Source organism: Protomyctophum bolini (assembly GCF_963924005.1).
Source record: "Protomyctophum bolini genome assembly, chromosome: 3".
Classification (NCBI taxonomy): Eukaryota; Metazoa; Chordata; class Actinopteri; order Myctophiformes; family Myctophidae; genus Protomyctophum; species Protomyctophum bolini.
In genome coordinates, this window is record NC_137864.1 from 12,653,207 (window position 1) to 12,669,368 (window position 16,162).

Genomic DNA, 16,162 nt, shown 5'->3' on the forward strand with positions numbered 1-16,162 from the left:
ATTAAAGGAGAATTCCATACTAGAAGGCTTTCTTACATCCCCACCAAAGAGGTCCAGGTGTTATTTTGTGCAAAAGCTCATTATTGGCTATTCCCCCTACCATAAGCCCTCAATGAATTGCATTTAATTGAATGGGGCTATGGGGTGTTGTGCTAATTCGCTTATTTCCATCGCTCAAAAATCATTTTCAAGTATATATCCTCTCTTCATAATGTAAATAGTATCCCAAGCGGCACACTTAGCACAAAAACGGCCACCCCCATTGAGTGCTTATAGGGGAAATAGCCAATAATGCCCTTTCGCAAAAAATGGACCTTGTTGTTGGGGACGTAACTACTACAAATAAAGACCCACTAAACAGTCAGAGGAAGTGACCAAATACAATGACTGAATAGAGACGAAGGAATACAAGGTGCAACTGTGTGGGTGGAGTTACAGTAAGCCAAAAGACAGAGGTATTTAAGGGTGATGACCACCTGCATCCAACACAATGCAAAAATGGCCCTCCATACTAGACCCCTGCTTTGCGTGTTGGTCGTCCTGCTGTTCAAAGGTAAACTGAGCTTTTAAAACAAGTTTGTTCTAAACTGATAACTTTGATTCTCTGAAAATGTGTAAATACAATTATAGTTACATTATACTATAAACTACTGTTTTTGCTGTGCAATATATAGGCTACCATTAGTATTGCGTTTGAAACTTGAAATTTTGTTTATTTGGGCAATTTGTTTGTATGTATGTATGTATTTGGTTAAATGTATGTATGTATGTATGTATGTATGTGTGTGTGTGTGTGTGTGTGTGTGTGTGTGTGTGTGTGAGACCTATGGCCTAAGTTGCGTAAGTCCATAGTCATGTACAGTATGTTGTATATTTGGGTTCAACTTTTTGTTTTCTGAAAAACTTAAAAAAATAAATGACATATACTGTATGCCATTATTGTAGTTTGTGAAGACACACAGTTACTCACACATGAATGCAAATGCATAGCCTACATAAGGTACATGGACATGCTCCATTAAAACACTGCGTTGTGTACTCAGTCTTCCTATACAATTGTCTTTCTTTGCTTTTAATTCCAGGCTGTTACTCATACTCACATAATGCGCCAATTGCGCCATCTAGGTTTGGTAAGTAACCATGTTTATCTATTGTCTTCAAAGCAGCATTATGTAGTTTGGGGTTTCAGTGGCCACTTTGGACAGAAATGGCAGTATTTTGACTTCATTACCAAAGAGCATCTGCAAGCATGTCTGCCTGTGTGACTTTCTCTCTCTCTCTCTCTCTTTTTGGTTTTGAACCGTGTACCAGAAGAAATTATCTCTCTCTCTCTTTTTGGTTTTGAACCGTGTACCAGAAGAAATTCTCTCTCTCTCTCTCTCTGGTTTTGAACCGTGTACCAGAAGAAATTATCTCTCTCGCTCTCTCTCTGGTTTTGAACCGTGTACCAGAAGAAATTCTCTCTCTCTCTGGTTTTGAACCGTGTACCAGAAGAAATTATCTCTCTCTCTCTCTCTCTGGTTTTGAACCGTGTACCAGAAGAAATTCTCTCTCTCTCTCTCTCTGGTTTTGAACCGTGTACCAGAAGAAATTATCTCTCTCTCTCTCTCTCTGGTTTTGAACCGTGTACCAGAAGAAATTCTCTCTCTCTCTCTCTCTGGTTTTGAACCGTGTACCAGAAGAAATTATCTCTCTCAGTCTCTCTCTCTCTCTCTCTCTCTCTCTCTCTCTCTCTCTCTCCCCCCAAAATTAAACCAAAATATACTCTAAATTATTTTAATTACGGCCGAGGGGGACCATGACATTTTGTCTAGCCCAGGGGCCCTATACTACTGTAAATCCGGCACCGATTGTTTTGGTAAGAACAGCACAGATTTTACACAAGCTCACAGCCCATCACACTGAAATGTGTTGTGAGCTTGTAGAAAATAAAAATCTCTCTCTCTCTGTTTCTGGCACAACAGCGCCACTTTTGCCCCTACTGCTACTCATAGTCACATAGGTTAACACGGACATGCTGTTCCTTGGAGTGGTTGCGCCACTCAAAAACTCATACTAACTAACTGACGACTACTACTACTACTAATAATAATGATGTACAGGAATCTTGATCATCTTCAGTACACATATGATGAATGTGTTGTTTTGTTAGTGTGCGGCGAGACTGCAATGGCGAGAGATGAACATCTCATCGTTGGAGGTCACGACGCCATACCTGGCAGCTGGCCTTGGCAGGCCAGTATACACAGCGTCCTAAGGGGTTATATATGTGGAGGTTCCCTCATCAACCGTCAATGGGTGCTGTCCGCTGCCAAATGCTTCCCAAAGTGAGAAATTAATGTATTGGTGTTCGTATTGGTGGTGCAACAGTTAATCATATATATATATATATATTGTTTTCCTTATTTTTAGATAACTTAATGAAATAATAGATTAATAATAATCGTAGATTAATTAAAAAAAAGTATTGTGAGCATGTCCTTAAAGGACAACTTTAGTTTTTTTCAACCAAGGTTCATGTTTTAGGTTGTTATTAGATAAACTAACAATGGTATCAACACACCCATCTTTTGAGAGTACATTGTGCTTCAGTATGTTGACAAGCTTCATGGAGATGCTAATATTTCTTTCCATCTCAATTTGGCACTTGCCCACAGTGCCAAAACTACTAGTAACTGGTGTACTGACCATGGTATTACTGTGCTTAACTGACCAGCGAACTGGCCTGACCTAAACCCCACAGAGAATCTAGGTTGTATTGTCAATAGGAAGGTGTGAGGCAGTGGATTCAACAATACAAATACATTTACGGCTGTTATCAAAGCAAACCTGGGCTTCCATCACACCTCAACAGTGAACAAAGGCTGATCACCTCCATGCCACGCCCCATTAATGAAATCATTTGTTAAAAAGTAGCCCAGACCAAGTATTGACTGCATACATTAATATACTTGACAGATGGTCAACATGGTCTCGAATATTCTATTTTGAAATAGGATTTTTTTGATTTTCATGAGCTGTATGCCATAATCATCAACATTAAAAAAAGGTTTTAAATACTTCACTTTATGCACAATGAATTGAGAATATATGAAAGTTTCACTTTTTGAATTATATTTGGGAAGAAAATGAACTTTTACACAATATACAATTTTTTTTTGAAAAGGTGCTGCATGTATATGTATGTATATATATATATATATATATATATATATATATATATATATATATATATATATATATATATATATATATTATATATATATATACAGTATACACACACACACACACGCACGTATGCACGCACACACGCTTGCGTGTGTTCCTGTGTAAATGTTTTAATCAGAATGCTTCTCAACATTGATTGTTCATCACAATAGAAACAAGCCCTCAAGGCTTTTTGTGTCATCCTTTTAGCATCATTGTATGATGAAGTGTTAATAAATTATTGAATCTGTCAATCAATCAATACCCCCTCCCGACTCTCTTTCATAGAGTATAACCCATTCTGGACGGGAACCCCTTTTGGTGTTTTAACTAAGCATTATGTTATACTTTAACTATTGAAAAATAGCAGATCTACAAGCTCATAGCGAGTGGCGTGCTACGAGCATGTAGGTCTACTATTTTTTGAAAAATCTTGAAAATGCGGCACAAATCTTTGAATTATATATATTCCTTCAGAAGGTCTGATCATCCGCCCAAAGTGTACGTCGTCTTGGGTCGCCACACCCAGGGATCGACGAATGGATCAGTGAACCCCAACGAGGTGAAGCGAAAGGTCACACGCATCGTCCTCCATCCCGACTTCGGTCAACTAGCGGAGTGGGACAGCGACATCGTTCTGCTGAAGCTCTCCAGCCCCGTCACCTTCAGTCGTTACATTAGGCCAGTCTGTTTGGCGGCATCGGACAGCACCTTCCACGATGGAACCATGAGCTGGGCGACTGGCTGGGGGAAGCCACACACTGACTACCGCGACACTCACTACACTGGTGAGTAGGCCCGGATTGGACAGTCTGGCAATTCTGGCAAAAAAATGCCAGAAGGGCTGGGCAGTCATGGATAAAAAGTAATACAAAAGACATGTGGGCACGGTGGCACAGTTGGTAGTGCTGTCACCTCACAGCTAGAAGGTCCTGGGTTCGATTCCCGCTCGGGACGCTGTGGGCGCTGGCGGCGTGTTTCCTCCTCCGCATCATCAGTGCCCATACCCGAAGGCGGGGTTGGCGAAAGGGCCTTTCTTTTTTTGTTTGCATGTTCTCCCTGTGTCCCCTAGGGTAGGTACCCTCACAAAAAACATGCAGTAATCCTGGTCACTAAACTGCCTCCCCCTGGCCAGCCGGGGCGCATGATGGAGGGGAAAGGAACTGGTTAGAATAACGTGTTCCTTCCACGCGCTACGTCCAACCAGGGAAACTCCCCCCTGTCAGGTGTAAAGGAGCAACTTGGACACTCAAGCATGAAGGAAGCATGAGTTCAAGTCCATTGCTCTCCCCTTGTCCCCCATATATGGGGACTAGGTTGGTGGAGGGTGTGTAGAGCCCAGGATCACATTAGATGATTGACACAGGGGTGAAAAATGGGTTACAAAAATCGTGGGATAAAAAATATATTTAAATTAAAACAAAAGACATGGAGCCGTCTTTTGGCTGGTGTAGACCACACATGTCAGGACCACTTTGCTGTGCCTGTTGGTGAGTTACAGATCTGGAACAGTGTTCATTTAGACAGCAAATTTAGATTTGGTTATCTGAAAAGTTTCAGTTTAGTCTAAGGACTTACATCGGAAGGTAGTCTACGGAAGGTATATGAATTAACATCTACCGTTGTGTGCTGTGGAAATGTCAGTATTTACTTAAATATGACTCACATCTGTTTCATAACAATAATAGAGGAGACTGCAGCATGGGAGACTACGGAATTTTTTTTACCACCTGGCACACATATTTATACATGTCAGGAGAGTAAATAATGAGAAGCTTTTGGTATCACCCCCCAAAGTATTTATTTGTTTTAGCTCCATTGTGATGATTCCTTGGCCTGTGGTACAAAATGGTAGTCAAAATTACTAAAAATGTTGTGTATGTCTTCCATTAGTTCCCCTGCCCCGGATCCTTCAGGAAGTCGATGTGCCAGTCGTGGGAAACAAACAGTGTGACTGCATCTACGAAACTGCAGGTTTCAATGACACCATCACAGACAACATGCTTTGTGCCGGCACGGCTGAGCACTCTGAGGTGACAGATGCTACTCTTTAGCATGTATCTCTCTCTCTCTCTCTCTCTCTGACAGCATCATCAGTATCAGTAATCATATTGAACGTATTCATAACTCTTCATATCATAGCAGACTAAACGTATCTAAAATACAAAAAAAAATAAAAATTAAATAAATACATTCCACATCCTCAGGGTCAGGGATATGATGGCGGGCCATTGGTGACACTGCACCGATCTCTGAACGGTACAAGGCGCTGGGTCCTGTCTGGGGTTACGGTCTGTGGCGAGCCTGGCTTACCAGGAGTCTATACTCGCGTTTCTCGCTTCCAACGCGTGATCGAGTCGCAGATCACCGATGACCCACCAGGCTTCATCACGTTCACCTCCCCTGGCAACGACACCGATGAGAACTTTGAGTGTCCTCCTTCTCCTCCACCACCACCACCACCACCACCACCATCCGTTAAACCATGCGAGAGTCTCTTTTGTGGCGGCCCGAACACCATACATTTCTCCTACTTCACGTATGTCTTAACTCTGGTGCTGATGCTCTACAGCATGGCTGGTTTTGCATAAGGGCTTTTCAAGGCACCAAGTTCCGTTGGCCATAGGAGCGTGCATACGTGCTTGTGTGCGTGCGGTACTATGGTTTTATGTTTAGGGTTCGAGTTTGTGGGTTAAGTTCAGGTTCATAGTTTACGTCTGCTGCTATAACAAAATAGTGGTACGCCTACAAGGTAAAGTAAGAGACGAGGAGTAGGGGGATTCTTTGAACTGAAAAAATTATTGATTTAAGTTTGTACGGCATTTACTGTATGTTAATTTGGCAACTTTGTATGTATGTGTCATTTATTTGTCTTTGTTTTTGTTCCTCATCCATTTGACCCGTACTGCTGAATTTTTGAAATGTCAATAGAAATATGAAATCAATCAATGTCCTTTATTTTGTTTTTGACCATAAAAGGTTATTTGTAATAACAATAATAATAATTCATACTCCTATTTTACCGCTGTTTCGGCGCTGTAGTGCCGAAAGGATTTTGGCTCGTCAGAAATTTTCAGTAGCACCGAAGAGTCGACTTTAGGACAGTACCCCCCCCCCGAACCTCAAATGACGTCACATCGTAGGCTCTACAGAGCCGAACCGACTTTTATTCGGAGTATGAATCGCGCCTAAAAAGAAAGGGCCTTTCTGTGTGGAGTTTGCTGCATGTTCTCCCCATGTCCCCTAGGGTAGGTAGGTATACCCTCACAAAATAAACATGCAGTAATCCTGGTCTCTATACTGACTCCCCCTGGTCAGCCGGGGTAGAGCCTCGGGAATCCAGACATATAGTAGACTATAGAACGTCATAGTGTGACCGTGCTTTTTTTGCAGAAAAAAGCCTACTGTCAGGATAGACTCACAATGTTGCATTTTGCACCGTTGCTTTTAAAACAATCAGTGGTGGTAAAAGTAATATATATATATATATATATATATATATAGATATAGTACTTCTACCACCACTGATTACGTGGTGCACCAAAGCATTATGGTCATTGTAATGTAATTCAACAATCCAGTCAAACCCTAGTCAAACACAGACTAAAAACGAAAAAACAAAAACGCTATTTCCATGCTCGGACCCAGCCAGGGACCCAGCCAGGGACCCAGCCAGCCAGGGACACACATTGCTGGGCAATGGAGTGGCGGCACCACTTAAAAATTCATACAGAATCCATACAGAAAGAACAAAATGAAGAAAGGATCACAAAAGATGGAGAGCAACCACAATTACAAGTTCCTAAATCACCACCACCGATCACAGTTAACCTCTTCACGCCTAATTGAATTGCCGTATTACACCTTCTATGTTTGTACATGCAACGTATCACAATGTTCAGTACTGTACGACACATAAACGATAAAAAAATGAATGATACCTTTCTCATACCAGGGTGTTTTTCAAACTATGCATTTCAACTGAACACGTGAGGGGATGTACCAACACCAATTGCAGTCAGAGTGTCTGCTCTCTCTCTCTCTCTCTCTCTCTCTCTCTCCTCTCTTAGGAATGACCCAGTGAATTAGTGAAGAGTTTAAGAAAACAAAAAGCAAGAATATAAAAACAAAAAAGGGATTGATTGATTGATTGATTCAAAAATATATGTTAATGTTAAGATTTTGAACACTTTCCTGGGAGTCTTTATGTGTGTAATATGTGGCTTTAGATATTTTAGATTTTAGCAGTGAACAGTGCATGAGGAAAGAAGTGAGCCCAGTGTCCATGACATCAGAGACACTGGGCTCACTGCTAAAATCTAAAATATCTAAAACCACATATTAGATAAGTGTCCCTTTAACAGTAGCGTCTCTAGCGAGCTAGAGTCTAGAGCAGTAATTCTCAAAGGGCCCGGATTTTGGGACATTTAAGACCTTTTTGATTATTCCCAAATCCTCCAAAAACATTATTATAATGTTGCTCTGCATAGCGTGCATCCTGGCGATCACATACTGCAGTATACCTTTTCTCTTAAACAGTGGACCGGTGTGGTTTGGAAATCAGTTTTTGAACAACGCAGTTGATTTGCCCTCCTCAGTTAAGTAGTGCACTACTGTAAATATTGTCTTATGATTAATAGGAAAATAGGTAACAACGAATTCTAGTTTAACGTCTAGCAGGTGCATTCTGAACCAACTGCATAATCGAGAAAAGGTGAACAAGAAAATTGAGAGAGAGGAATGAAAGATATACACAAATATATAAAAACAAGTCAATATATTTGCTTCTCAAAAAGTTTCACAGGCCTGTGTGTGTGCGTGCGTGCGCTTGAATGAATCCATGTGTGCATGCGTGCGTGCACATGTGTGCACAGTGCACACACTCCTTGTGCACTGGAGTGGTCGTCAACCAAACGTCGCAATCAGCAGTATCCCTGACTCAGCATCGATAATGACCCCATTAGCCAAACCCCCCGCTGACACGCGCACATACACAGCAAAAAAAAGGGAAATCATGGACAGAGACACACACACACACACACACACACACACACACGCACACAACACCACCACCAGATGGACACCCCTGCTCATTAGCACACGTGTGTGTGTTTGTGTGTGTGTGTGTGTGTGTGTGTGTGTGTGTGTGTGACTTTGTGAATCATTTCCAGGTATTTCTGGGAACATGAAAGGCACAGAGATAGCGTGGCGCAGGTTCGTGAGGAAATACTGAGAACTCCTTCCATCTTCCTCTTCCCAGCAGCGCCTCAGTCCCGATCCAAAAGGCCCTCGCTGAGATCCCTTCTGTTCACACCTCCTCTCTTACAGGTGTTTAACGGCGTTTAACCCCAGGAGAGTTACTGGGTGTTCAAAGCCTGCCATTATGGATTCACTCGTTTCCAAGTGCCACATTTTGCTCTTTGCAAGGCTGGATATAGACAGTTTGCTACTGTATGTTGATTTCCTATCGCCCCATACTATAACCCTAACCCAGCGGTCCCCAAACTTTTTTGGGCTGTGCACCCCCTGTTACTTCCTGACCTAGCTGACGCACCATGCACCAACGGCCAGTGTCATTGTATTTGACAAAAAAAATTGCTGTTTGTGCAAAATAACGCAGTAAAACCGGCATTACCCTTTTCATGGCACGCACCACAGTTTGGGCAGCCCTGACCTAAATTGTAGGAGTTGAGGCATTACATTTTGATTGACTCTGTTCCACAGATCTACAAGAAATGCGAGGCATTTCTTAGGTAATATTTAACACCCTGAGCGGCATAAACGGAGTTCTCCGTCCTATCAAATAGTAAAGCCCAGCGCTCAGGACGGAGATTAACAAAAGGACGGAGATGTATTGATATCAAAACAGATCGCATCGCTCCACAGGCTGGGAGCGTCTGTTGGTCAACATTCGATGTCATTTCCGGTTGGGACGTCATCCAAAATGTTCCCCCCCATTTCAGTGGATGAGACCGAAAGTAAGTAAGTTCTCAGCAAGTACTTGCTGAGAACAGCAGATTGTCGAGGCAAAAAGCCTTATCTTCAGTGAGTGACATGGTCATATATGATGAAGAATAGGGTGCAGTCACGAGACTAAAACTACAGTAGATCTTCCTGTCGAGCGTGTAAACTCTTCCGATTGTTCAACCTACAGCACTCTGATCCTCGCCAACATGATAGATGGACAATAACAGAAATGTGAAACAAAAACAAAAAAAATACATAGAGAAAGAAAGAAAGAAAGAGAAACAGATTGGAATAATATTTCTACTGCAGTTTGTTAGATAGCAGCCACTCCATCTGTGTCAAAATAACGGCTTTTGTCTTACTCTGAGAGTGCACTGATTACAGAGTACAGGCCAGGGAACGATAGCGTATATCCTCACTACTGTACAGTATTATCAGTGCTTTTCAACCCTTTTAGGTTCTTACTTCTTAGCTTATATTATGTACTGTATGATTCATGATGACTATTTTTATGTATATGATGTATTCCCATGTTTTTGTTCTTGTTGCCTATACTGTAAATCGCTCTGGATTAAGAGCATCTGCTAAATGCTAAATTGAGAATTGTAAATTGTTTTCACAAGGTAAATTTTTTACTTGGTATTTGAGCCACGCACCACCACCAGATTTAGCCTCTGAGATTGTGTCCACAATTCCATGCTGTATTGATGTTGGTACCATAAGAGAGATAACAGGCAAATGTTATGTTAAAAATAAAAATTCTTCTACGTGGGTCATTCTACAAAAACGTGCCATATTGGTCCCTCACAACAAAATAATTTGTACATTTGAACTACAAAAAGACATAAAAATATAAAAATCATAATTGGGTTTACTTGATGTGTTTTTATAACATGAGAAAACTAAAACTAAACTTTAGAGGTTTATTTAAACACTTAAAAAAGCATGGCCTCAGATTCATGCATAAATGGCAATGTCCTCTGTATGATTGTTCAACTTTGACTAGCTATTGAGCCTAAAAAATGTGAAGGATCTTCAAAAAAATCTATATCTGATATAAAGCCTCAAGTGTTACCAACTCTTCATCATTTAGCTGGGAGCCGCCTGGAACCCCCTCAAGGACCACTGGTGGTCCCCGGACCACTGGTTGAAAACCACTGCATATCCTCACAATACTGTATCTCTCTCTCTCTCTCTCTCTCTCTCTCCCCCCTGCTGTTTTAAATTTAGAACGGCAAGTTAAGATTTTAGTCTGAACTGCCTTCCTAAGCAGTTCTGTTCCTCCCACCTGCATCTATGTGCACACACGCACGCCGCACACACACACACACACACACACATGCGCAAGCACGTGCACACAAACACACACATACAAAGTGACAGAGAGAGAGAGAGAGAGAGAGAGAGAGAGAGAGCACAGCCAAGCAGTGCGAGAGTGAATGTAACATGGAGGAGTGGTAACTGGGTGTTGGGGGGGGGGAGGGACGGGGTCAGGTCTCATGGGGGAATAAAACACTAGGTGAATAAAAGAAAGAGAGAAAGAAAGAAAAATAATGAAATAAAGAACAGTTATAGCTTCTATAGCCTCACTATCAGTGAGAGCAGTATCTTCTGCCCAGATAAATCCTCTGGGTTATTTTATCCAATGTGTTGGAAGTGACTCTCCGAGTCACATGAACACTCAGGATGTTAACCCAGTAAGGACGGGAACCCCCTTTGGGTTTTCTGCCTTTGAAGACACTTTTGGGGTTTCTTGTTGCTATGTACTGTACCGTATATAACAACATAACTTTTTTTTGTCATTTTTGAATAAATATTTGTCATTTTTCCAGAAAACGTAGGCAGGTCTTAGGATTTAGAAGGCGTTTTTTTAGAATCTGCCTCGGGTTCTAAGCGGGTTCAAGTGCAGCGTGTTGTGCACGTGCATATATGTGCCAGTGCATCTTATCTTATCTGCAGTGGGCAGAGGTACGGAGGCACAGAGCATGGCACAGGGCAGAGGTACGGAGGCACAGAGCATGGCACAGGGCAGAGGTACCGAGGCACAGAGCATGGCACAGGGCAGAGGTACCGAGGCACAGAGCATGGCACAGGGCAGAGGTACCCAGGCACAGAGCATGGCACAAAGCAGAAGTACCCAGGCACAGGGCATGGCACAGGGCAGAGGTACCAAGGCACAGAGCATGGCACAGGGCAGAGGTACCGAGGCACAGAGCATGGCACAGGGCAGAGGTACCGAGGCACAGAGCATGGCACAGGGCAGAGGTACTAAGTGCCCTTAAGTGAATGTTGTCTGCAGTACAAAGACCCAGTCAACCAAACGGGCCCTGGAGTGGATCTCTCTCTCTCCATGTCTCTCTCTGTGTGTGTTTACTCTGGAGAAGGCAAACACTTTGGGAAGGTAAACAAACACAGAGAAGGTAAAGTGAAGTGAAATATTCATCCGACGTGACGTCCCCGGCCTCTCTCCCTCCTGCCGTGTTTCTGTGAGTGCAGCCCTATAGGCTCTGTTGGACGGCTCGCATTGTGGAGCAATGTGGACACGCACGCACGCACGCACGCACGCACGCACGCACGCACGCACGCACGCACGCACCTCATCGTTATTACATCTTTCACATTTTTTATGTCTCTCTCTCTCTCTCTCTCTCTCTCAGAATTCCAATGAGAGCATTCTCTTCCGTGCTTCACTGCATTTAAAACTAGTTTTACATTTGACCCTTTTGCCTGAGCGCCTGTCAGAACGCTCCAGGAAAACGCCTTTCTCCTGCTTTCTGTCACCAGGACAGAGGCTACAGTGCTGACACAGCAAAGGTCATAGGGTCAAAGGTCAAGGACCAGTCAGCCACAGTGGGCCTTGACACTTCCTATACTGTCAGATAGATAGATAGATAGATAGATAGATAGATAGATAGATAGATAGATAGATAGATAGATAGATAGATAGATAGATAGATAGATAGATAGATAGATAGATAGATAGATAGATAGATAGATAGACAGACAGACTTCAGTGAAACTTGTTAAAGAGCGATTTGTGTGTGTGTGTGTGTGTGTGTGTGTGTGTGTGTGTGTGTGTGTGTGTGTGTGTGTGTCCGTGCATGTGCATGTCAATGAAAGTGTGACTTGGTGTGTGACCCTGTGGCCTATATTCTGACAGCAGAAGCCAGTGGGCTATATGAGTGGATGAGACTCAGAGGTGTCAATCAGGTGTCAATCAGAAAGCCAGACTGACAGATGTGTTGGCTAGCACCACTAGCGCACACGCACGCGCACACGCACGCATGCACGCACACACGCACACACACACGCACTCTTCCTCTCTCAGTATTCACTCTGTCCTTGTGTCTGTCCGGTTCTTTCCTGTCTGCATCTGTCTGTCTGTCTGGTTTTTTCCCGTCCGTCCGTCCGTCCGCCTCTATCTGCGCCATGTCTATTTACATCCATATCAGGCTTCTTTTTCTACCTCGCCAACTTCATATCTTCACCCCTCCCTCTCTCTCACTGACAGATGGATGCCTCAACTCACTTATTGTTATTCTTCTCGTTTCTGTAGCCATGAGGCCAGGAGCCTATCTCCTGTTTCTGTAGCCATGAGGCCAGGAGCCTATCTCCTGTTTCTGTAGCCATGAGGCCCATAGGGCAGGAGCCTATGTCCTGTTTCTGTAGCCATGAGGCCCATAGGGCAGGAGCCTATCTCCTGTTTCTGTAGCCATGAGGCCCATAGGGCAGGAGCCTATGTCCTGTTTCTGTAGCCATGAGGCCCATAGGGCAGGAGCCTATGTCCTGTTTCTGTAGCCATGATGCCGCTTTACAGGTACACCCAGTAAAAATAATAATAGATTTTATTTATAACGCACTTTATATTCGTGAGAATCCCAAAGTGCTACAGCAAATGAAATAAAAGCAGAAGAAACAACACACCATTAAAAACATCCAATGGAACAGGAACATTTTAAAGCATAAGGGCAAGGCTATAAAAATGCATTGGTAAAAAGTTTTTAGTCCCCAACAGACTGTGGGGCTCTCAGGTGGGCGGGGAGAGCGTTCCACAGTTCGGGGGGCGACCGAGCAGAAGGCCCGGTCACCCATGGTGCGTAGGTTAGTCTTTATGGGTTTGAGGAGGTTGGTGTTTGAGGAGCGGAGGGAGCGGGTAGAGGATTGAACTGTGACAAGTTCCTTGAGGTGGGGGGGGGGGGGGAATTGCCGTGGATGCACTGGTGGGTTAGCAGGGAAATCTTGTATTCAGTCCGGAATGAGATGGGGAGCAGTGGAGTGAGCGGAGGATGGGTGTGATGTGCTCGTATTAGACATGAGTGGTCATGACGCAAGTACAGTATGTCTCAGGGAGGACATACTAGGGAGCAGAGGAGGTAATTTAATTCAGAAAGAAACGGGGGTTGGCAAGGAATAGGTTACCACTTAAACCCAATTTATATAGCGAAAATAGATGATCTAGAAAAAGAAAGGATATTTCTCTATGTTTACTCACTTTACTGTACTCTCAGTACAGTAAAGTCAATCAGGTGTTTGGGAGACGGTGTGTGTGTGTGTGTGTGTGTGTGTGTGTGTGTGTGTGTGTGTGTGTGTGTGCTCGCTCCTTGAGGGGCCATTATCAGAATGTGAGTATACACAGTGTTAGGGGGTTATAGGGTTTTACAGTAACCTCTGACCCTGTATGAGTGTATGAAGTCCTTCCAGTGCTGCTCAAAGGTAGCCTTGGGCAGCAATTTAACACCCTCACGCTGCACTCGGGTTAAAACAGTGAGTGGAAATCTAAGCCGGAATTGACTGAATTTATCGATTTGTGTCGGTTTGTGTGTCTGTGCATGAGCATGTGTGTGTGTGTGTGTGTGTGTGTGTGTGTGCGTGCGTGCGTGCGTGCGTGCGTGTGTGTGTGTGTGTGTGTGTGTGTGTGTGTGTGTGTGTGTGTGTGTGTGTGTGTGCGTGTGAACCTCTGAAAGGTGATTACACACACCTCGAATAATAAAAAACAGACTAAAATGTTAGGGAGGATCTCTTAGTGAAGAAGAGATCAAGTAGAACTAAAAGACAAGTCATTTCATGCTCGTGTTGTGAGCTAGTAGATCGGCTATTTTCAGCATGCATTGCAACCAAGTGTAAAATCAGCCATTACGACGCCATCAAGGCCCGCTAAAATACATTTTAGTCAACTAAATCAACTGCCGTTTTAATCGACTAAAATTACATTTAAAACTAGACACATTTCAGTGACTAAAATATGACTACAACTAAATTACATTTTATTCAAAAGACTGACTAAAACGAAATCAAGATTTGCTGTCAAAATCAACATGGCTTTCACAATCTATAATTCTACCAGCTCCCTCTCCTCTCCTCTCCTCTCCTCTCCTTTCCTTTCCTTTCCTTTCCTTTCCTTTCCTTTCCTTTCCTTTCCTTTCCTTTCCTTTCCTTTCCTCTCCTCTCCTCTCCTCTCCCCTCCTCTCCCCTCTTTCATGGGGGAGTGTTTAACCAGGCTACGGAAATCTTTGACGTCATTATTTTGACGTCAAGAGTGGATAGAGCAGATCATATAATTAATTCATTGGGAGATCTAAAGGGCAGAGGTCCTTTGATGAACGACTGTGAGCTTCGGTTCTTGAGCGTTTCCCACAACCCTCTAGTTCTACCACAGCGGTTCTAAAACTTTTTGGGTTGTGCACCTCCCGAAAAAGAAATTGCATAAGCTATATAGAGACATATATTTCCTATATATATCCACATATATGAACCAGAATATGGCATATATATGCAGCATATAGGCTATATTCTTCATATGCATGCCATATATTGGCATAATATGTTAATATATTTAAAATAAAACCATAGCACCACCATTAGCCTTTTCATGCCACACACCCCCTATAAAGGCGCTCACGCACCACAAGGGGTGCACGCACAGTTGTGGGAACCACTGCTGAATGACATGGAAAACGACAGCACAGAACTGCCAAAACTGCGATAAATGGCAGAAGTGCGAAAACAATAAGGGGTTGTCACATTGGTCAGGGACTAGTAGGGGACCATGGCACAATGCTTGAATGGGCTTGAATGAGCTTTTTGAGCACTAACTGCACGTTGAGTGTGCGTGTTGCTTGTGTGTGCGTGCGCATGTGTGCGTGTGTGTGTGTGGGAGAGACAGAAGTGGCGACGAAGCAGTGTTTAGACAGATATCTCGTGTTGTCCACGGACTCCTCCCTCAAACGTTTGGGCAACTCGAAAGCAAACTCCATAACGTTTTATTTACCTGCCATACAATCAGACCGGTAGTTAAGACCGGCTTTAGCATATGCGACGATTCCGATATGACCAAATAAGGGCATATTATCAGGCAGTGTCCCGATACTGGTAGCGGTATCAGGACACCTCTTCTACGCTCTCTCTATCTCATCCGTATAGCGCCAGCTTATATAGAGACAGGTTGGTTCCCGCAGTAAATCTGCTAAAGCACAACTTTCCAACTGCACACAGAGAGAGAGAGAGAGAGAGAGAGAGAGAGAGAGAGGACAAGACAAAGGAAGAAAGGCAGGCGCATTAAGAGCGAGGTGTTCTCACGCTGAAGAGAAGAACAACACGCCCAGATAAAGAGAGACAAACAGACGACGGACGCACAGGGACCGAGGAGAGACTCCCACGGAATGGAGACGACGCAGCGAGACTGACGGAACAGAACGAGGCCGCATGGAGAAGGAGGATGATGCATTCCTCTCTCTCTCTCCCTCTCTCTCTCTCTCTCACACACACACACACACACACACACAGACACTAGAGGCAGGATAAATTTGGTGTGGTGATTAAGATTTCCCCAGGGCAGCCAGACATTCGTTGTGCCCAGGCAGAGTGGGACGGGTTTGGGTGGGCTCCCAGTGCAGACAGCCTCAACTTATGGAGGGCCACTACTCAACACCTGACACCTCGCAAAGCCAATCGGTGTGGAGGGGGGATATGCATGCGTTTTTCTTTTTAT

General features: G+C 43.6%; 1 protein-coding gene across 1 annotated transcript; it reads left to right on the plus strand.

Moving 5' to 3' along the window:
* Window positions 1–2,169: 2,169 nt before the first annotated feature.
* On the plus strand, window positions 2,170–5,798 carry LOC308312200 (mast cell tryptase-like; the record flags this gene model as incomplete). Its single annotated transcript, XM_080758902.1, has 4 exons — window positions 2,170–2,327; window positions 3,685–3,995; window positions 5,101–5,240; window positions 5,415–5,798. 4 exons carry the CDS (start codon window positions 2,170–2,172, stop codon window positions 5,796–5,798), a joined length of 993 nt encoding a protein of 330 aa, XP_080615028.1.
* Window positions 5,799–16,162: the final 10,364 nt, after the last annotated feature.